Genomic DNA, 19,042 nt, shown 5'->3' on the forward strand with positions numbered 1-19,042 from the left:
GAAGTACAACAGAAATACAAACTCCTCAACTGGCAATACAAGGGGACTACTTTTTGAGAGTTTGTCTTTGTCACAACTTAACCCATAGTTCCTTAAATACTTGAAGAATACCATGGATTATCAGTTGAAGGCCAGAAATGCACCAAATCAAAAATGCATATAACGGTAGTCGAACCGACTTCAGAAGCGCTACTTTGAAATGATCTGATGTAAATAAAGAGGTACTAGGATTAAATTAGCAAAGACTCGCAGCAGCTACTGAGAGGACGAAGCCGTGGAGGACGGACTGGAATCATTTTTGACACTGACATCTATTGTTAGACCTCAAAGACTAATCAGCCCTGACTGGTGTTGACAGTGACTGACGTCCCCCACGGCGCTTCCTCTATGTCAGCATCCACAAGAGGGAGTCCCGACTGTACCGTGTGTGTGTGTGTGTGTGTGTGTGTGTGTGTTTGGCCTTGTTCTAACAGTTGTGGTGACCAACATACTTTATGTGGGATCAAAATAGTGGATCACACAAGGTTAGCAGCTGTTTGAGGGTAAAGACCAAGTTTTATAGTTAAGTTTCATGTACCGCATGTGATCTGCAGTCTAACTAAGGCCTAACTAAGGAGTTCCCACTGGCTCACTTCGGATCGGGTCGGGTGGAGTCAGGTCAGTACGGTACGGGTGTGTTTCCACTCACACTGGGTACCACGTCAACATGGGTGGACTCACCAGCTGAGAGCTCCCCGGCTTAATTTGTGTGCGACACAACGGAGGACATGGAGGCAGCGTTCTGCCTGTTGCTTGGTCTGTGGTTTTTACTTAAACTAAAAGTGAGGAACGACAGACGGGCAAGGCTTCAAGCGATGAAACAGAACACCCAAGAAAAGTATAAAAGACTTTACCAAGCGATGACCAGTATTCCACCGAGGCCCAGATGATACCAAGTAGACGACGGGTAAGCGTGTAAGTTACCCAATCAGTGCCTTGCTATGTGTTTACGTCACATTTTAGTCCCCACTCGGCTCGCTTGGAACCCCAGCAGAGCAGGGACCAAAATGGTAACGGTTTTATACCAGGATGAGCGTTAATTATTGAGAGCCATCAAAAGACCTAAAGGGAGGAGAAACGTCAGACGCTGATAATGTTTGTATTTATTTGTGACGACGCCGAGACTCTACTGCAGTTACGGGTCTGGAAAAAAAAAAAAAGCCTAATTCTAAATTTGTTTTAATCTGAGATACTGCAGAAAACGAGGTTGAACACAAATATGTGTAGCACAACAGCCACGTTAAAAATAGAAGTACAAAATGTGGTTTATCACATTTGCATTCTTTAATTAAACCTACTCATCGTGGAAATATTTCAGTACTCTGTAAGACCGATAATTTCTTTTCAATTTAACATTTAAGAAGATCCCCCCTGCAGCATGTAAACATGTCTCCGGGAGAACAGATGACACACATGCCAACCCTCACATGTTCATTTACTCAGACGGATGGAAACCGGCCCACGTTTCTCTTTTCTTTCATTTCCTCCGTCGTTGCTGAACACAGAGGTGAATATTTTACAGCGCTCTTATCAGCGTTCAGAGACAGGTCTTCCATTTGTGTCAGCACAGTCGCAAACATGTGCTGACTTCCATTAGTATCCGTTAATTTACTTGATGGTTTTACTGAAGGGGTTGCAGTCGACAGCTCTAATTACAGAATCATTAATCCCATTATGGCTCTCTGTGCTTCTCCCCTGGACTCCCTGCTGCCCCTCAGTGTTTAACACTCCAAATGTGCCGTTCTTGATGAGTCGGTGGAGCCAAATAGCAAAACCAAAAGAAAAGGCAGATAATTGAGGTGCTGTTTGTCACCGGGGGATGTGTTTGGAGCAGTTCACCAAGATGTTGCCTCTGTGGTTTTTAGGATTGATTTTGAATTTTTTTTGGTTTTGTTTTTTTGTCCTGGAGTTCAGATAAAAGTACGACAGAGTCGTCATCCTCCACATGCCAAAGGCTCTTATTTACTCCTGCAGACAAGAGGGAAAGCAGAAAGATTACAAAGTGTCGGAGAGAGAGAGAACAAAGTGTTGAGCCTCTTTACTCTATATTATGTTGAAGAGTGAGTGACCTACTCCAATTAGTTACGCGTCATGAGATACTGTTAATTGTTATTATACAGTACAATCAAAACTGAGTTAAAAAAAATCCACAATCTAAGTCCATCCATCCATCGTCATCTTCCGCTTATTCCTACACATTAAGGGTCGCGGGGGGGGTGGAGCCTATCCCAGCGTCAACGGGCGAGAGGCGGGGTTCACCCTGGACAGGTCACCAGTCCATCGCAGGGCCGACATAGAGAGACGAACAACCATTCACACTCACATTCATACCTACGGTCAATTTAGAGAATCCAATCAGCCTCGTCCCCAAATTGCATGTTTTTGGACTGTGGGAGGAAGCTGGAGTACCAGAGAGAACCCACGCAGGAACAGGGAGAACATGGAGACTCACACAGAAAGACCCCGTGCCCGAGCCAGGACTCGTGCAGCCCCACAATCTAAGTCATTTAACTTAATTTAAAGCCATCGACTGTAATGTTTGTCTCCCCCGTCTGGAAGTGATAGTAATTACAACAACATGGATGGAAGTTCTATCCACCCGTGAAGTCCATGTCATGTTTGATTTTTTATTTCTTAAGCTGGTGTCCAATTGTTGCTGCTTTTTATACACAATCAACAAAAAATAAAAAAGATTATATATATATATATATATAAACAAAAAAAAAGTAATACAAAAAAAAAATTAAAAATACAGAGATTCAACTCGAACTCACAGACTTACAAGGAGACTTGCTCCGAGGCGCCAACAGTCGCTGCTTCAGCATTCAGAATCAAAACATTTGGTTCCAGTAACGCCTGATGTCACAGAGACCAAAAAATATGGCACCTCTTGTCAATCTACATGTTTACAGGATCCAAGTTCACTGCTACAACTTGAAGTATTTTTACTACATATACTATACTTCAGTGCTTATTTGCTGCAGCAGGAGTAGTAATATCGATTACGTGGGGTTTTTATCTCCGGCTGTCCAGCCTACGTCCAGATTTTACCAGCCTCCAACGCTTCTACTGTCACGTCACCAGGAGTGGAGGAAGAATTTCATGCAGTTCAGTGTCAAAGCTTTGAGAAATTACTCCTCAACTTGTTTTCATTGACCACATTTTTTTCAGTGGATACATCGCGACTGCAAGTTCAAACTATATCACACATATGTCATCATTCATCTCATCCCCTTATAGCACAACAAGAACATCTGACTTTCTAGAAACGACTGAGGCTCCAACTCGGTTACTCCGATTTTAAAAAGGAAGTATGAAGTAAACTTTTAAAAAGGACTATTTCAAAATCTGGGGGAATATGGAGGTTTCTGCTCACATGATAATTCCAGAAAACATAGGTTCCACCACACAGGTACTTTTTAAACTCCATTTGGGCAAATAGGTATTTCTACTTCTACCAGAGTCCCCTTTTTTTTCCTTTTTTTTTTTACACGGGTATCTATACTTTCAGCACCTCATGACTACCATTTTGCCATCTTACATTCCCCAGTTTATGAGGAACAACAAACATCAGCATTACATAGGAAGTGAACTACAACAAATGCACTGTGGGTAGTAAACAGCAGTGGGGGGGGGGGGCTGTGCTGAGTCGAGGCTGAAGCCTGATAATTAATTACACCACAATGTTAAAAAGTACTGATAACAGAGGCGTAAACGTCAGAGCTAATCAATACTGCGGTCTTTAATTACTCCACTCTGTCTTGTAGCAGTTCAATTTACGCAACGCAGTAATTCACGCCACTGACGCTTTTGTAGTTGACTATGTGATTGACAGTAACATTCCTTCACAAACGTGTTGTCCAACACACGAACCAACCCGGCGTGTCGTGCATTTCCACGTGCGGGTTGGCTGACGGGAGCCAACGCTACAGCAGATCAGGGAAAAATAAGAAGTTATAATTTCACTGCCGATTCGAAAGGCGTGAAAGCCGGTATTAGCATTCCACCATTAAAGCACGGAATTAATCTTTAAAATGCACCTGGGTAGGGACTGAAGGCCTTATCACATACAGGTGACAAGAAGAGGAGAGGAGTGGCGTGAGAGCGGCTCCCCTGAGACAAACAGCCTAATCTGGTGTAATAAAGTTCACTCGAGATTTGTCTTATTTGTCTGCAGTTGCTTTCTTCCATCTTCAAGACAAAATGCAGGCGCTGGCGCGTTATCAGATGTGATCGGGAATTTAATTTCATAAAGACACAATATCCTTTAGAGGAAAAAATCTGATAAAAGTGGAGGAAAACAGACAACAACAAGCTCTGTGAACAGAAACCAGATAAATCAATAATGTGTGGTCATGAGTTCACTTCATGTGGAAATTTTTGTCAGAATAAAAAAAGAAAGAGGGTCTTTCCTACAGTGACCAGATAAGATAGAAGGAACATAAAGAGGGCAACACCCACATTCAACCTGGAGGGGGGAACTACAAGTGTGGAGGGGGGAACTACAAGTGTGGAGGAGAGAACTACAAGTCTAGAAGAGAGAATTACAAGTGTGGAGGAGAGAACTACAAGTCTGGAGGCGAGAACTACAAGTGTGGAGGAGCAGAGGAAAAATTCAACACGGAAGTGAGCACAAACTTCGGTCCCACTACATTCACCATTTCATTCTGCTTTATAAAAGCGTCATATTCATTCCCACCTGAATAAAAAAAAATAGCGCTCAACTTAAAACTGTGACGGCGTCAACGCACACAGACAGACAGACAGACAGACACACACCAAACTAACTCAGCTGCCAGTTAGCATCACCGCGGCTAATAAACCAACAATGTGCTAATCCTCATTATCAGGTAAATAGCAAAACATAAATGAGCTACAAACGGAAATAAACACGAGAATTCACGTTGTGCGCCTCGGTTTGCAAATTCATCAAATTAACAAACAGCCGGAAACAACAGCAGGCTCTCACCGCGTGACGTCAGATAGCAGCGTAACCGCCAACCGTCAACCGGGCCGGGCGAGGACGGTCCAGGACGGTCCAGGGTCCAGGGTCCAGGGTCCAGCGTCCCCCCCGGTCCTCCTTCTGTCTGTCCCGTGTTACTGGTTACGGTGACTGGCGTCTCTGTGTCTCCATCAGTCGGCCCAGATTCACCTCTCCGAAACAGAAACGATCTATCGCAGGCTTCGCGTTAGCCGCCGATGCAACACTTTCGAAACCTCGCGCGCTTGTTAAAGGGGAAGTGCACGTAGGGTCAAAGGTCAAATGCCCGCTTCTCCTTTGGTTTAATATACCTACCTGCGTGAATTGGTTCTTTTTGGTTATTGTTATTTCTATTTTTTTAAATACTGTTTTGATGATCTTGAATTCACGTTTCTATTAATGTGAGCTAACACAGCTAACAATTAAATAAAATAGTTACAAAATAATTTCAGAACATGAACATAACATTAATATAATAATAATGATAATAATAATAACATCGGACAAGCTGCTGCTGTGTGGGGAGGAAAGGAACATCCATGAAGACGCTGGCAGCAGAAACAGCTGATCAGTCACAAGAGTTAAAAAGTCACCACAACAGAAATTAGCAGGAAAAGTTTCCATCACTGGTTTTGCACATTCACATTTCTTTCCTTCTAACAGCAAAAAAAAAAAAAAAAAAAAAAAACACCCCAAGGAAGCAGTAAAACATTGTTGTAGGATTGGACTTCTGAAGTATTCTGCTGGCTTCATCAATCATATTTCAAAGTGCAAAAACATAAATACAACAGTGCAAATACAAAAACAGAAACCCAACTCCATGAGTAGATCACCAGGGCCTCACGCCAACCGAGCTGGCTACTTCCTGTTAGCCTTGCGCTCACGTGGATGTGGACTTTTCTAGACTTTCCAATTGCCATCAGACTAAATTGATCAAATACCGATAACGAAATGAGCATCATGAGTCATTTCATGTGATGTCTTACCGCTGCAACAGCAACAGCAGAGCATGGCGAGAAAGAAATGACGTCCGAGCAAACGATCTACAAATTCCCCCTGAGTAGATAATCAGGGTCGCTGGCCGACCTCCCACCATGACTTCGATGGATGATGGAAGCAAAATTCACACACTGCGACTTTAACTCGACACGTTTCAAATCTCTATTATTGGGTATTAGATTGACTCTCAGGATTAAGCTGTTTCCAAATGTGTATCTTAAGAGCATATTAAAACACAGATTATAAAATTTGCAGTGTCATAATCAAAAGTTTCATAACTGGTCATTTCTGAAGTTTTAAAGAAGAAACTTTTTTCCCTCCCGAGGACTCAACTTAACCCAGAAACCTCAACAATACTGAGATCTTTCGAATCAGACCCTCTGAAACTGTCCTGTGATCATTCAACCAAAAGTCGCTGAGTTGTTTTTTGTTTTTTGTTTTTTTAAGACACTCCAGGAAAGTTTGGAAACTTGTCCCGCTGTTGTCAGATTTTCCTTCATTTGAGTTTATCTCAGCCTGCCTGAAAGGTTGGCCTGGCATTTCTGCAACTGCATCAGTGCTATCACCGATCATTTAATCGAGCGCTTCGCCTTTAAAAAGTTGTTCCTCTAACAAACAAGAAGGCGAGCAGGAGGAAATAAATGTCATCAATCTCAACTCAATGACATTTTAACAGATTGCAAGGAGGGAACCACGGGTGTGAATATTAAAAAAACCACGGATGGCTCGATTCCATTTAGCTGTTCAACAAAAATCCAGCCTGCCGTTTCCACTGAAGGCTGAGGGAGCCGCCGCACACTGTCGCTAATGTTTATTCTTTAAATATTCATTCATTCATTGACGTTCTGCCTCTGACACGCGGGCCACATCTGACCCGCGTTGTTCCCTCGTGATCATGGATCATTGTGATCATTACATCGCAAGTTACATCTTGTGGCCACAAAATAATCAAAGTGTGGAAACAAGTGACATCACATGACCACAAAGTGTGGGAATAACCTGTGTTCAGTCAGAGCCAATTTTTCTGGTTATCCTTTGACCACAAATGATTCCTGTTTATCTTGTCGCCACAAATAAGTCTCATTTTGGGAACATGCTTATCAGATGGCCACAAATTAATGAAACTGTGGGAGGAAGCAACAATTCAGTGCCAAAAATTAACCAAAGCATAGCAGTAAATTGTATCTTGTGGCCACATTTCTCTCTCTCGCTCTCTCTCTCTCTCTCTCTCTCTCCAGCAGCTCTGAGGCGCCGTATCTAAGTTGCATTCTCCTGAAGACGAATTTTGAAACCAGCCGATGAAAATATTTACCAAAGAGGAGACATTTACGATCAAGAGAGATACAAGATCTCAACTTCCTTTCACAATCAATAAAAGTTACACAACTGAAGCAATAAAAACTTCCAAATATTTATATTTGCTTTAAGGCGGCACGGTGGAGCAGCGGTCAGCACCGTCCCCTCATGGCAAGAAGGTTCCAGGTTCCAGCCCCAGCTGGAGCACGGGATCTTCCTGTGTGGAGTCTCCATGTTCTCCCTGTTCTTGCGTGGGTTCTCTCTGGTACTCCAGCTTCCTCCACAGTCCAAAGACATCAAGAGGGACCAGGTTAATCCAGACTCTAAATTGACCGTAGGTGTGGCTGGGTGAGCCAATGGTTGTCTGTCTCTATGTGTTGGCCCTGCCATGGACTGGTGACCTGTCCAGGGTGAACCTGGCCTCTCACCTTAAGGCTGCTGGGATAGCCCCCCCCCCCCCCCATGACCCTTAACAGGATAAGAGGTAGAAAATGGATGGATGGATGTTTGCTTTAACTCCACTTCCATCCCTGCCTGAAGAAATCCTTGTTGTGAATCATCTTTTTTTTTTCTTCTTTTTTAGAAGTTTTTCTTAACTTTCAACCCAACATAGTTTCACTTCTGAATGCTGTTGCCGTCTGCGTCTTTGAGCTCTTGGGTCAATAAAGTTACCTCGCAGCATTCCGTCGTCCTCCTCTGGTCGTTAAGCTTTTTGTCCCGATGATAAGTTCTTCTTATCTCATCAAGAGCTCTTCTGAGTTTTTGTGGAAGCACACAGGATCTTGGCCATGACTTATCACACATGCTGCCAGCTGGGAATTTAAAAAGTTTCCATTTGAGACCATCCCCGGTTCTCAGTGCGTGTAAATGAGGACAACAAACAGGAAACATGGCTGCCCCCATGACATCTGCTCTATCTCTGCTGTCAGAATACAGAATGGTGACAAGTAGCTTTGTCATCAACCTTGGACAAAACCACAGCTCAACAAGGATGAATTGAGGGAATAGGAGGTCAAGAGGGCAAGTGATTTCCGACAGACGACTGCCAGCTGGGTTAGTTCAGAACTGTTGGTGTCACGTGAGGAACAAAGTGGGAAGCAGGAGCTCAAAAACCTGGTCACTCTCATGTTGTACAGCTGAAACTGTTTGAGCTTGTCAGTTCTGAACTCAGCTCAAAGTGTGCGGATTATTGAGCCTACAACTGAAGAACTACTTGAAATATACTGAACATTGTGTTTGAGAGCAAGTAAATTAACGGGTTTTTTTTTTTTGTGTGTGTGTGTGTGTGTGTAATTTTGCGGTTGTTAATCTTTGTCCGTAGCTTCCAGCAACAGATACACGTCTTAGCAATTTCTGAGTTGAGGATTCATCAAGAAACGCAGCGGGGAAAAAAAAAAAAACGTTTTGAATTCAAGACATCAAATGGGAAGTACATGAAAACTAAATCCTACTTTTGGGTTAAGTATTGCTTTGAGTTGCTAGCCAGCTAATCATAGTGACTAACTTATCACTAACTAACTTACCTCTCAACAGTCACTTATCTCATTCATGAATGTAATGATGCTACTCATCTATTGTGCACTACTACCTCGACTGCACTACTGCTTCTATCATGCACTTTACAAAGCAACTGCTGCCAACCCTGGGAGGTGTAGACTTCCTTGCACTCCCTTACCTTATGTATGTTGTTGTGTTGTTGTTGTTGTGGTTATTGTGTCACCAACTGTTCCGCTCTCTGCTCCCTTAATTGCCCCCCTCGCGGAGATAAATAAAGTTTTCTGAATCTGAATCTGAATCTAGCTAGCTAGCTACATGACGAAGCAAAACTGTACATCTGCTTTTCTGAAGGCTGCCAAATATGCCTGGTCTGTATAAGAGACCATACGAGATGCTGGACCTCTGAGGTGTTTTTGTTTTGCCTGTCTGTCTGTCTGTCTGTTTGTTTGTTTGACTTTGAACATGGGCAGCTCTTCCACTCCTCTGTTTTTTTTGCCAAGCTAAGCTAACTAGCAACTGGCTGTATTCCAGTGCCTAGTATATTTAACACTTAAGTACGCAAGAAGTATCTTCTTGTCTAACTCTCCACTAGGGAGTGAAGGTCCCTGTAGATGAAGCTGAGTCACGTTTATTTATGGAACAAATGTTGGGTATTTACCCCTGGGAATGTTTAAAGAGTAAATGCTCTGTAATTGTTCGAGTAAATTCAAGTATTTAGTGTTAAAGCTGAATTAAATGTCTAAGGGTTTGTAGTTTTTTACCTCTGCTGTTTATTTGGACCATTCTGTGTCTTCTGGATCAATATCAGATAGTTGGATATTTAACTACATCAGTCAGTATTGTAAATAACTTTGTCCTTCGTTGCCTCAAAGGACGATTTTGCCAAAATGTCAAATAAATAGAAAGAATAAAGAAACAGCTTTCTACAGCTTTTTATTCAAACATTCAAGATGAAAAAAAAAAACTTTACAGAATTCATCACTGACAAAAAGTAAACATTAAAAAAATGTGAGATGCGCAGATAGTGAAGCAAAGCTGAGCACTGAGAGGTCAAAACACATGCCAGCGGTTTGAGGTGGAAACTGGAAAGCAGTCGAAGCAACAGGTAGCTGGAAAGAAGAGAACATTGCTGCAACACCCTCTGCTTTGAAGATGTGTGGGAGTCTATGCAGGGGCAGAGATTGAAGACATTGTCTGTGACTCGCTCACGGGGTCCATAGGCTTCTCACGTCCCATTACTGGTCCAGTTAGGACTCTGTGTGCGCTGTGGGAGGCGGTCAAGGGCTAAGCTATGCTAGCGCACGGTACTGTGTTTTCATGTCCATCTATACACTTGCGTTTATTTCTTGCGGTAGTCACCTGCATGAGCCCTGTGATCATCCTGATCAGGGAACTGGTCCCCGTAGCGCCGTAGTATGTCCTGGAGGCTCGGCATACCCGGTGAGAGTGGCTGGTAACCCATATGAGCTTCCTCCTGGCCACTCTGGTAGGGCTCCGCCTCATACTGCTCCTGTTCCTGCTGCTGCTGGCTCTCTGCTGCACCCTGGTTGCGGTCCTCCTCGGCATGGTGCTCAGGCTGGGCCTTGGCGTGGGACTGCTCTGGCTCATAGCGACGCAGACGGCAGTCACGGTCGAACTCAGGGTCACAGTGTGGGTTCTCAGGCTCCATGACACCCTTACGAGTACCATCAGCGTTCAGGTGGGGCTCGTAGGCCTCAGCTGGGTAGGGGATGCGGCGGTGAGCTCCAGATCGAGGCTCACTGGGCTTCACAGGGTAGCATTCACGGTCGTAGCCAATAAAGCAGTCATAGCCCTCCTTGGTTTTACCTGGTGGACCCAGAGGGTGGTGCTCCTCCCGCGCAGGCTCCTCATAAGTGTGATGAGAGAATGGGTATTCATGCCGGGGAGTTGGAGGACCGCGGCGATGCATGGCAGCTGCTGCTTGATGGATTGCAGAGAATGGATCATTTGGGTTAGACTCTGGAGGCGCTTCTCTGCGCGGAGCATACGGGTCACTAGCTTGAGCATGGGCCATGAGTCGGTGCAGCATGGCATACTGGTTATTAGCTGGAGGAGAAACTGGGTTGTAAGCCTGGGGGTACATAGCATATGGTTCAGCAACTCTATTAGCATTAGCATAGACATCTCTAAACATGGCATAAGGATCATTGTGCTGCCCAGCAGCTGGAGGGGCTGCACGGATAGCAGCAGCCTCCTCTTTCTCCTCATTGTTGTATGAGTCTGGGGGAGAGGCAAATCTGGTGGCCGTCAGAGGATTGCAGCCGTCCTCATACAGAGGGTTGCAGGATCCAGGGCCTGCAGGGGCAGGGGGGTTAGGGGCACGGGGCGCCTGGAGGGACAAAAAAAATTGATCACGACAAAGTCAACTAATAACAATTTTGCCAGTCAAAAAAAACAAAGCTTACCACCATGGAGGCAGCGTAGGCACAGAAGGGATCCCTGATTGGATCACAGTTGGGGTACTGCAGATAAAGACCGGAGGGGGCTTTCTGCACCAGTTTGGGTGAGCAGTGGGGGTCTTTCTTTGGGTCACAGCCAAGGTGGGCGTAAGAAGGCAGGGGCCCGGCGGAGGGCCTGTACCCGTAGGCAGCTCTCAGGTGGTACTGCAAACACTCGACATCCTCAGCGGAGCAGATGCGCAGCAGCTCAGCCTGCTGCTCCTGAAACAGTCAGAGATACTTCTCAGACACTTTTAGTCTTTGGAGCCACCATGAGGACGGTTAAATGTGGAAATCCTCCTCATAGTGGCAACAACATTTCAAGTTACAATGCAGAGAGCAGCGGACATAAATGTAAGGAAACAGATAAAGATTTTCCAGCAATATGAAATACAACTTTGAAAAGCAGGCAATTTATAGTACTTTGAGAGGACTTGTATTTCATAGCTTGCAACAGTCTTTATTTCTACACATCCTACTCCTGAAAACAGCTGACACGTCAAAGCTCTGCAGTAAACTTTAATTTAATACATTTCAGATCAATACTGCCTGGTGTCATACCTTGGAGAGGAAAGGCACTGCAGATGGAGCGTAATAGTAATATCCTGACTCTGGTTCCTTCGCCTGAGCAGCAGTACGGACATACAGTGGGGCTGGGGCCTTGGCTGGGGCGGGGGCGGGGGCCGGGGTAGCAACTGGGAGCACCAGTGGGAGATAAGGGCTCTTTCCCTGGACTAAAGCCATGTACAGGCAGTAAGGCTCCTTGGTGGGGTCACAGGTTTTGATTGGTGCAGGCTTAGGAGGCTCAGGTTTAGGCCTGCTGGTGTAGGAGGCCACACAGTTGGGGTCATCAGAATCTGCACAGGACTTGTAGACATCCCCCAGGTGGTGCAGGTAGGCCTTGTAGGAGCGACGGCCCTCAGCACGGTTCTTGTTCTGGAGGTAGGCTAGATAGATGCGGTCCATCTCCTGAACCTGTGGGGGGGGGGGGGGGGGCATTTCGGAATCAAACCAAAAGTGATGGAAATGGCACTTGTTGGCTTAAGGGATGTCGTCAAATCTCTTAGTCGGTGGAGTGCAGCAGCTGCTGTCAGCTTTGGTTCGTGTCAACAAGAGTGTCACGAGTCCAGGCCACAAACTCTATCCAAACAGACACCTGCCAGTCTTACATCTTTAGTTTGAGATCAGTTTCTATAAAACCACCACAACTGGTTGAAAATAGACTTGAAAAAGTGTGTCTCCGCGATGGGCGCAGCACTGCAACAACAAAGTATGGCCAAGTAGATTTGTTGAGTGAAGAACATGGTGATGATTAAAAGCATGAATACCTTGAGGGCCACAGTGTAGTAAAGAAAACAAAAGCGTCACTGAGTTTTTGGGATCATTTGCCAAAGTGAGGCTGTTGTTGACCAGCACCGGTTAGTCCGTCTCTGAACTGGTGAAAGGTATCAGCTCTGCTGTCACCACTCACAAAACTGCAGTACAGAGATGTCATGACCATCAGCAAACGTTAACACGATTCTCTGAAGAAGCTCGCTGATGGCTGGCAACTGGCAGGATGCCTGTTAGCAAGACCAGCAGTGAGAGATGCTAGTAGCCACAAATATGGCAAGACTTTGATTTTGGCATCCATCTCAGGTGAAGTGTCCTTCAAGACTTTCATCACCTGAAGTCTTAGGTAGGTGGGACTTTGGGCATGCGTTTACTCACAGCCTCCTGGTTGCCGTTGTCGGTGAAGTACTTGTACCAGCCCCAGAAGTCGGAGTGCTGTTTGTACCAGCTGATGTTCCTGCGGTTACGGATCAACCTCCTGTGTTGCTCTGCAGCCGCCGCCCTCTCCTGGATACTTTCCCCCGCTGAGGGCAGGAGAGACAGGGGAGGGATTGCCGATCCTTGAGCTTCCAAAACTTAAATTCAATGACTTTCCGGTGACTTTTAGAATGACTCAAACTTGTTATTTAAGATATCATTAAATCAATTTCTTAGCTTGTAAAGTTGTGCTGTTATTGGACATTAGACATCCATCACGGGGCTCAGGGTGGATGCTACACTGAAGGTGAACTAAAGTGATGAATGTGGGTGTTTTCATGGCTGCTCAGCTTGCACAGTCTTTGAGAAGCAAAGCCGAGAGTGCGGTGGATGCGCAGATATTTACCATCTCCTTTGGGCTCTTTCACAATTGGTCCAGCAGACAAAAAGGCTGGAAGCAGAAACACAGAAAGTCAGAAACCGATGTAAAAATGTAAATTGTTGACTGTGTGTATGCTGACACACAATGATAATACATGACATTAAAGCTCAAACGCCTACAGGCAGATGCGATTATATAGGGCAGGGGTAATTGTGTCCACCTGAAGCCCAGTAGCTTTGTAGTTTTTATAGGTGGGCCTGTAACATCACACCCCATGCTGCGTTTTCAAAGAGCTGAGTGTGTGTGTGTGTGTGTGTGTGTGTGTGTGTGTGTGTGTGTGTGTGTGTGTGTGTGTGCGTGCGCATCTATGTGGACCACATGCAACTGAGGGAACGGTGGATTCAGCTTTTCTCTGGGTTTCTTTCATCTCTGCAGGGAAAAGGTGTTAATGCCTTACAGGAGGAGAGGAAAAGGAGGAGAGGGAACATTCTAAGAGAGATGATCCAGAGGGGATAATTCAGGGGGATGGAAGTGGAGAAACATCAATCTCCTGATTAAAAAGAAGACTTCTGATAAGCTTTGATGGAGTAATCAGGAAGTTGCCGGGCCCGGCGTAGCGTGTAAGGTCGCAGGAGAAGTGTGACAAGCAAAAGTATGAATTTGCAGTGAAAGACAAAATTAAAGAAAGCGGGAGGAGTGAAGGTGAGTCAAGGTGATGCAGGGATGTGGAGGAGGGAGGGCTAAATGATGCCGTCTCAGTGTATCCGTTGGATTGTTTTTTACGAGCCTGTAAAAAACTGGCTGGCACATCTGGAAACAGAAGATCTTTAAAGAGGGCCATGGAGGGGGTGATGCTGACAGGTACTAATTTTTTACAGGAGCAGGGATGATGAAAGGAACTCCCCCTCCTCTTTCCCCTATTTTCCCTACTAAGTGCCAGACAGCTCTCTTGCTAAAAAACATTTTTAAAGGGAAAAAAATGAGACTCAAAGCAGAACCGAGCCGCCGTAAATATGCCAATCATGTCTTAAGCTAACTGAAACCAGGTGGCGGAGGAGAAACCTGTCATCATGTTGTAGCATAGAGACGTATGAACATGTCAGGAAGCTACACGGTGGTGTATTTGAGCTCATCTGAGCACACTTAGGAGCTGCGCTGATGACAAGTACATGTCCATGATGGGTAGAGCAGTCTTGCAAATCTTCAGCCTTAAAGCGATACTTCCTCCAAAAAATGCATTTGGCCTCACAAAGAGGTCTTGAGCTCGAAAAGACATTTTGTCCTCCTGTATAACTTCTTGGTGACTCCAGAAGCCTTAGCCAGAAGCTAATGTCCAATTTATGGCTAACAGCAGCGATAGCAAGGAAAACAACGGTAAACTGCCCAGAAACGTCCAGTTACAAACTCTCAAGGACATTGTTTGGTATAATCCACATCTTGTTTATCCAGTTACGTCCTCGTTAATTCACAATACTTTGATTTGAGCAAAACAACAACAAAAAACAAACAGACGAACAAAGAACCCTGGCTATTGAGTTGAACCAATTTGCTACGCTAGCTATTTTCTGGCCTACTGAGCATACAGCAGGATAAAGACGAGGACTGTATCAAACAATACGCTCGAGAGTTTAATAACGGATATTTTTGGGTGATTTTGCTGTTGGTTTTTGTTTTGTCTTCTTTTGTCTTGTTTGTGCTAATGTTAGCTAATGGGTGCTATTAGCTTCAAGCTAAATATACTGTACATGGCTAGCTCTTGACACATTCAGGAGTCACAATGGGAGAAAAACATCTTTGTGAACCAATGGCACCTATTTTTGAGTACTTACAAGGCAAGAAAAACTATTTGGTTTAGTGTCACGGTAAGAAAACCTCGAAGAGTCAAGTGCTATACTCAGAGAAAACACTCATTTTGTGCGCTGGTAAATTACTGCGTGTATATCTCATCATCTCATATTTATAATTCTTTTTTTTTCTGCAGGATTCAGGTCTGTGCATCCAGATCGATAAAGCATTTCATTTAAAAACATAACATAAGCTCATCTGACCTACAAAAAAAATCATTTTGATCATTATCCTGGGTATTCAATTAAATTATGTTGTCTTGAAGTAAGCGCTCTCAGTCACAGGGAGGAAAGAAACGAATGCTACGATGTCCCTGGTAATTGCTTTTTCATCAATGGATCCTGAAATAACCGTATGACTCATCCTTGTCCGTAGTACACAGGGGTTATTTGGTGTGATTAATTCATTAAAATACTCAGAACTGGAAACACTCTCATTTATGTTAGTTGGTTTTGAAAGCAGGAACACATTTTCCTAGTATTTTAACCCCCTCAGAATTTTTTTTTTTTTTTTACAGCCTACCTAATTAAAACTAATGTGGTACAATAAAAGTACGATAAATCCTCCTTTCATGAGGGTTGTAACGTTCCGTTTTATTGAGTCTATTTGAGGGTTATTGATGTTAACGTTCATTTTGGAGCCTGCAAATCGAGGGGCTGCTGAGCTCCACTGTACACTCATGAATGCACAGGACAAAATATTTGGAAAATACACTAGTAACTACGTACAGCTTTGCAGTACTTTTATATTACTCGAGCATGCCTATTTCCTGCTTCTTTCACTTCTAGTGGACCAAAGTTTTCTTTTCAAGGGGCTGATTTTACATCTGAGCGCCCTCTAGTGGGCCAGGCAATGCAAGTTCATTCTCACTTTTTGCGAGAGAAATGATCGTCCTGTTGTCAAGTGGAACGTTCATTTGAAAATACAACTGAAATTATGTGTCACCATTAATTTGAGACACTAGCTGGTAACATCAGGACATAGCATGGCAAATAATACTAAAACTCATGAAATGTACATCAAATACAATTTTATTTTGGCCATTTTTATTTCATTTATTCAGTTCCAGCTTTAGAACAGGAAATGGTGTTGTTGGATTTCATCAGTGCATCTTGACGAGGCTACTAAATCAGGACGGATTCGCCAAATTAATTAAATCGAGTTCAACCTGTTCACACGCGTTTGAACAGGTTGAACTTGAGAAGATTGGAAATCCTGGACTTGAAGTTTTTTTTTCACTACCCTGCATGTCAGTGGTGTCACATTTCAGGTGTGTGATTTGTTAACGGCTCCACTCAGAGGTGGTTTTCCCCAATAAAATTCCCCCTGAAATACATCTCACAATATAGAACACTTCCTTCCTGCCTCTCGTCTCATGAGACCTGCTGTCCCCGTACATTAAACAGACTCAGCAGCCGTGCAAACCGGCTCCACCACCAATGCCGCCAGCCTCAACACTTACCTACAGTTTGCTGATAAAACCTTAAGCTATGTAGGAGTTTTTTTTTATTTAATGGAGTATTTTATCATTGCTGTGCTGAAACATGTAGCTGTCTGCAAAGTACTGATGGACATTTATGATCTAAAGTGTGTGTGTGTGTGTGTGTGTGTGTGTGTGTGTGTGTGTGTGTGTGTATACTCACCAGGCAGCAGCATCACAGCCAGCAGAGCGGCGACAAACATGTCAGAGAAACTGCTTCTCCCTCTCACGGCCATGGCTTCACTTCCTCTTCTCCTGCCAACGACAAAGAGTCCAAACGGGTTGAAAATACGTGACAGCAACCAAAAATACTCCTCCACTACCTCTTCCTGATGCACTTGAACTTTGTACAATTTTTTAAAAAAAAAGAAAAAAAGATGCATTCTAGAGGAGTTTCACACCACAGCAGCTGAATCACCACTTATTTATTCAGTCTATCGTACAGCAGCAGTTTTAGAACTCATCATCATGTTGTTTCCTGAGTGTTGGGAGAACTATTTGGACGCCGGACGTCTGCAGGGAGCAGAGGGTGACCCCTGCTGCCCTCACCTGAACTCTTGATATGTTGCTTCAAGGCTCCTGGTGTCTCAGCAAACTTGACTTCCACCTGAACTTGAATCCTTCAATCTTCTAAGCTTAAGCGCGCTATTCTGCTCTCTTACCTGTGGTTACGTTAACGGCGTGTCCAGAGGCAGAGAGCCGACCTACCAGACGACCCCGGTCCACCTGGGCTCAAATGTGTGCTGATAGGAACGCTGGCTCCCTGCGACCCCTCTGACAGACTGCCCTGACCAAGAGGTGCAGCACAGTTTTAAACGGGGCCCATCATCTCTTACACACACATAAGTATTCATTAACATTTAACGGAGAAGAACACACACACACACACACACACACACACACACACACACACACACACACACACACACACAACCTGAGGGGGGTCAGGGGCCACCTCTACAAGCTGCCTGATTGGCTAGAACTTTCTGAGAGATTGAACCAATTGGAGGCTCTGTAATTAACAGCAGGAGGAAAGACAAGGTGGGAGGACTTCAAGGGAGGAGACGTGGAGCCTCGGCCCGAGTTGGATTCAAGTGCTTTTTAAGCATTTTCAAGCTTTAGCAGCACCTCGGGGCTGTCTTCTACAAAATAAAAGCATCCAAATACCATGCTGAATCCCAGCATGGAGGTTTCTCAAGCGCTCCTGAAGGTTTTGGTGTCTCGCATCGATTTTGACCTTTTTTTTTTTGTTTTGATCAATTTTTCAGTTTCCAAACACAGTTAAAGTTTTGCATCATATCTGTCCAGAAAAAAACTACACCAAATCCAGAATTGCTGCGAGGTTTATGAGACATAATTGCACTGGTAAACGGCCATCACGATGTACCATTTATGCAGACTAACACTAAAAAAATGAAGCCTCATTTAAACAAACTTGTTACAGATTTATGACTCAAAGGACTTGAAAGGTGATGCGGACCAGACGCCGGTGACCTCCTGTGTCCTCCAAAAGATGGCTCAGCGGTGGGTCTCCAAGGGTTAAGAGCAGGAAACCGACCCAGACTTATAATTTCAAGTGTTTTCAAGGAATTCAAGCACCTACAGTCGCGTGAAGATGTGGAGAATTTCATTAAAGCCGTGATTTAGAATGACTTCTGTGTAACGTTTAAGGTTTTAATCTGAGTCGAGGGAGGAACAGTAACTCCTGATCAAGATGATCAAGAGGAGGAGCAGAAGCAACATGAGGAAATAATAAAGGGGGGAGGCGGGGTAGAGATGCCACATAAGCACTTCTCAGACCACAACCAGGACCAGACCACAGCGACACGCATCCACGCAGGGACAGCTGGTCCACACATGAGGAATTTGATAATCTACAGTTTCCTCCTCGTGTTCAGGCATGTCGGCCCTGACAGACATAAAAGTGTTGGTTCCAGCGGCTCCTTAAAAACAGAGCGGGCGCGTAGCTGCCGGGATGATGCAACCTCAGCACAGATCGGGCCTGTAATCTCATTATGACGTCCAGCAGCTTTACGACCAACTTTTACAAGTTAATGTGGGGATTTCGAAACATCGTGAAAACATCAGCTTTTGTGCAACTTTAGTGATTTAACTGGAAATTAATCGCATTTTTGAGGCTGGAAGTTACTTTTGAAGATGATTTTATTCAATTAGTGAGAGGACGCGCCCATTACTAATGGTTTTATTGAATATTGGAGAAGGCCAAGCGAACACTGGCTCTTGTGCAACAATGGAGCTCTTCAGGTTCCTGTTGGAAGAGGCACAATATTCATATCTATGTATACATATAATAT

General features: G+C 44.4%; 1 protein-coding gene and 1 long non-coding RNA gene across 2 annotated transcripts in view; both read right to left on the minus strand.

Annotated features, from left to right (window-relative positions):
- LOC147241388 (uncharacterized) overlaps positions 1 to 5,248 on the minus strand; it is a 116,062-nt gene extending 110,814 nt beyond the window's left edge. The window contains exon 1 of the long non-coding RNA XR_015111080.1: positions 5,009 to 5,248. This is a non-coding gene — a long non-coding RNA (uncharacterized LOC147241388). The remainder of the gene's footprint in view (positions 1 to 5,008) is intronic.
- A 4,550-nt stretch (positions 5,249 to 9,798) lies between these two features.
- Positions 9,799 to 17,711, minus strand: and1 (actinodin1). Its single transcript, XM_086191486.1, has 6 exons — positions 16,891 to 17,711; positions 13,427 to 13,471; positions 12,982 to 13,127; positions 11,833 to 12,246; positions 11,239 to 11,493; positions 9,799 to 11,162 (listed from the first exon to the last, which is right to left on the minus strand). Exons 1-6 carry the CDS (start codon positions 17,108 to 17,110, stop codon positions 10,152 to 10,154), a joined length of 2,091 nt encoding a protein of 696 aa, XP_086047612.1. The 5' UTR covers positions 17,111 to 17,711; the 3' UTR covers positions 9,799 to 10,151.
- Between the last annotated feature and the right edge of the window lie 1,331 nt (positions 17,712 to 19,042).

Source organism: Aulostomus chinensis, chromosome 21 (assembly GCF_037954235.1).
Source record: "Aulostomus chinensis isolate RoL2024-O1b breed Wild chromosome 21, RoL_Achi_v1.0, whole genome shotgun sequence".
Lineage (NCBI taxonomy): Eukaryota > Metazoa > Chordata > Actinopteri > Syngnathiformes > Aulostomidae > Aulostomus > Aulostomus chinensis.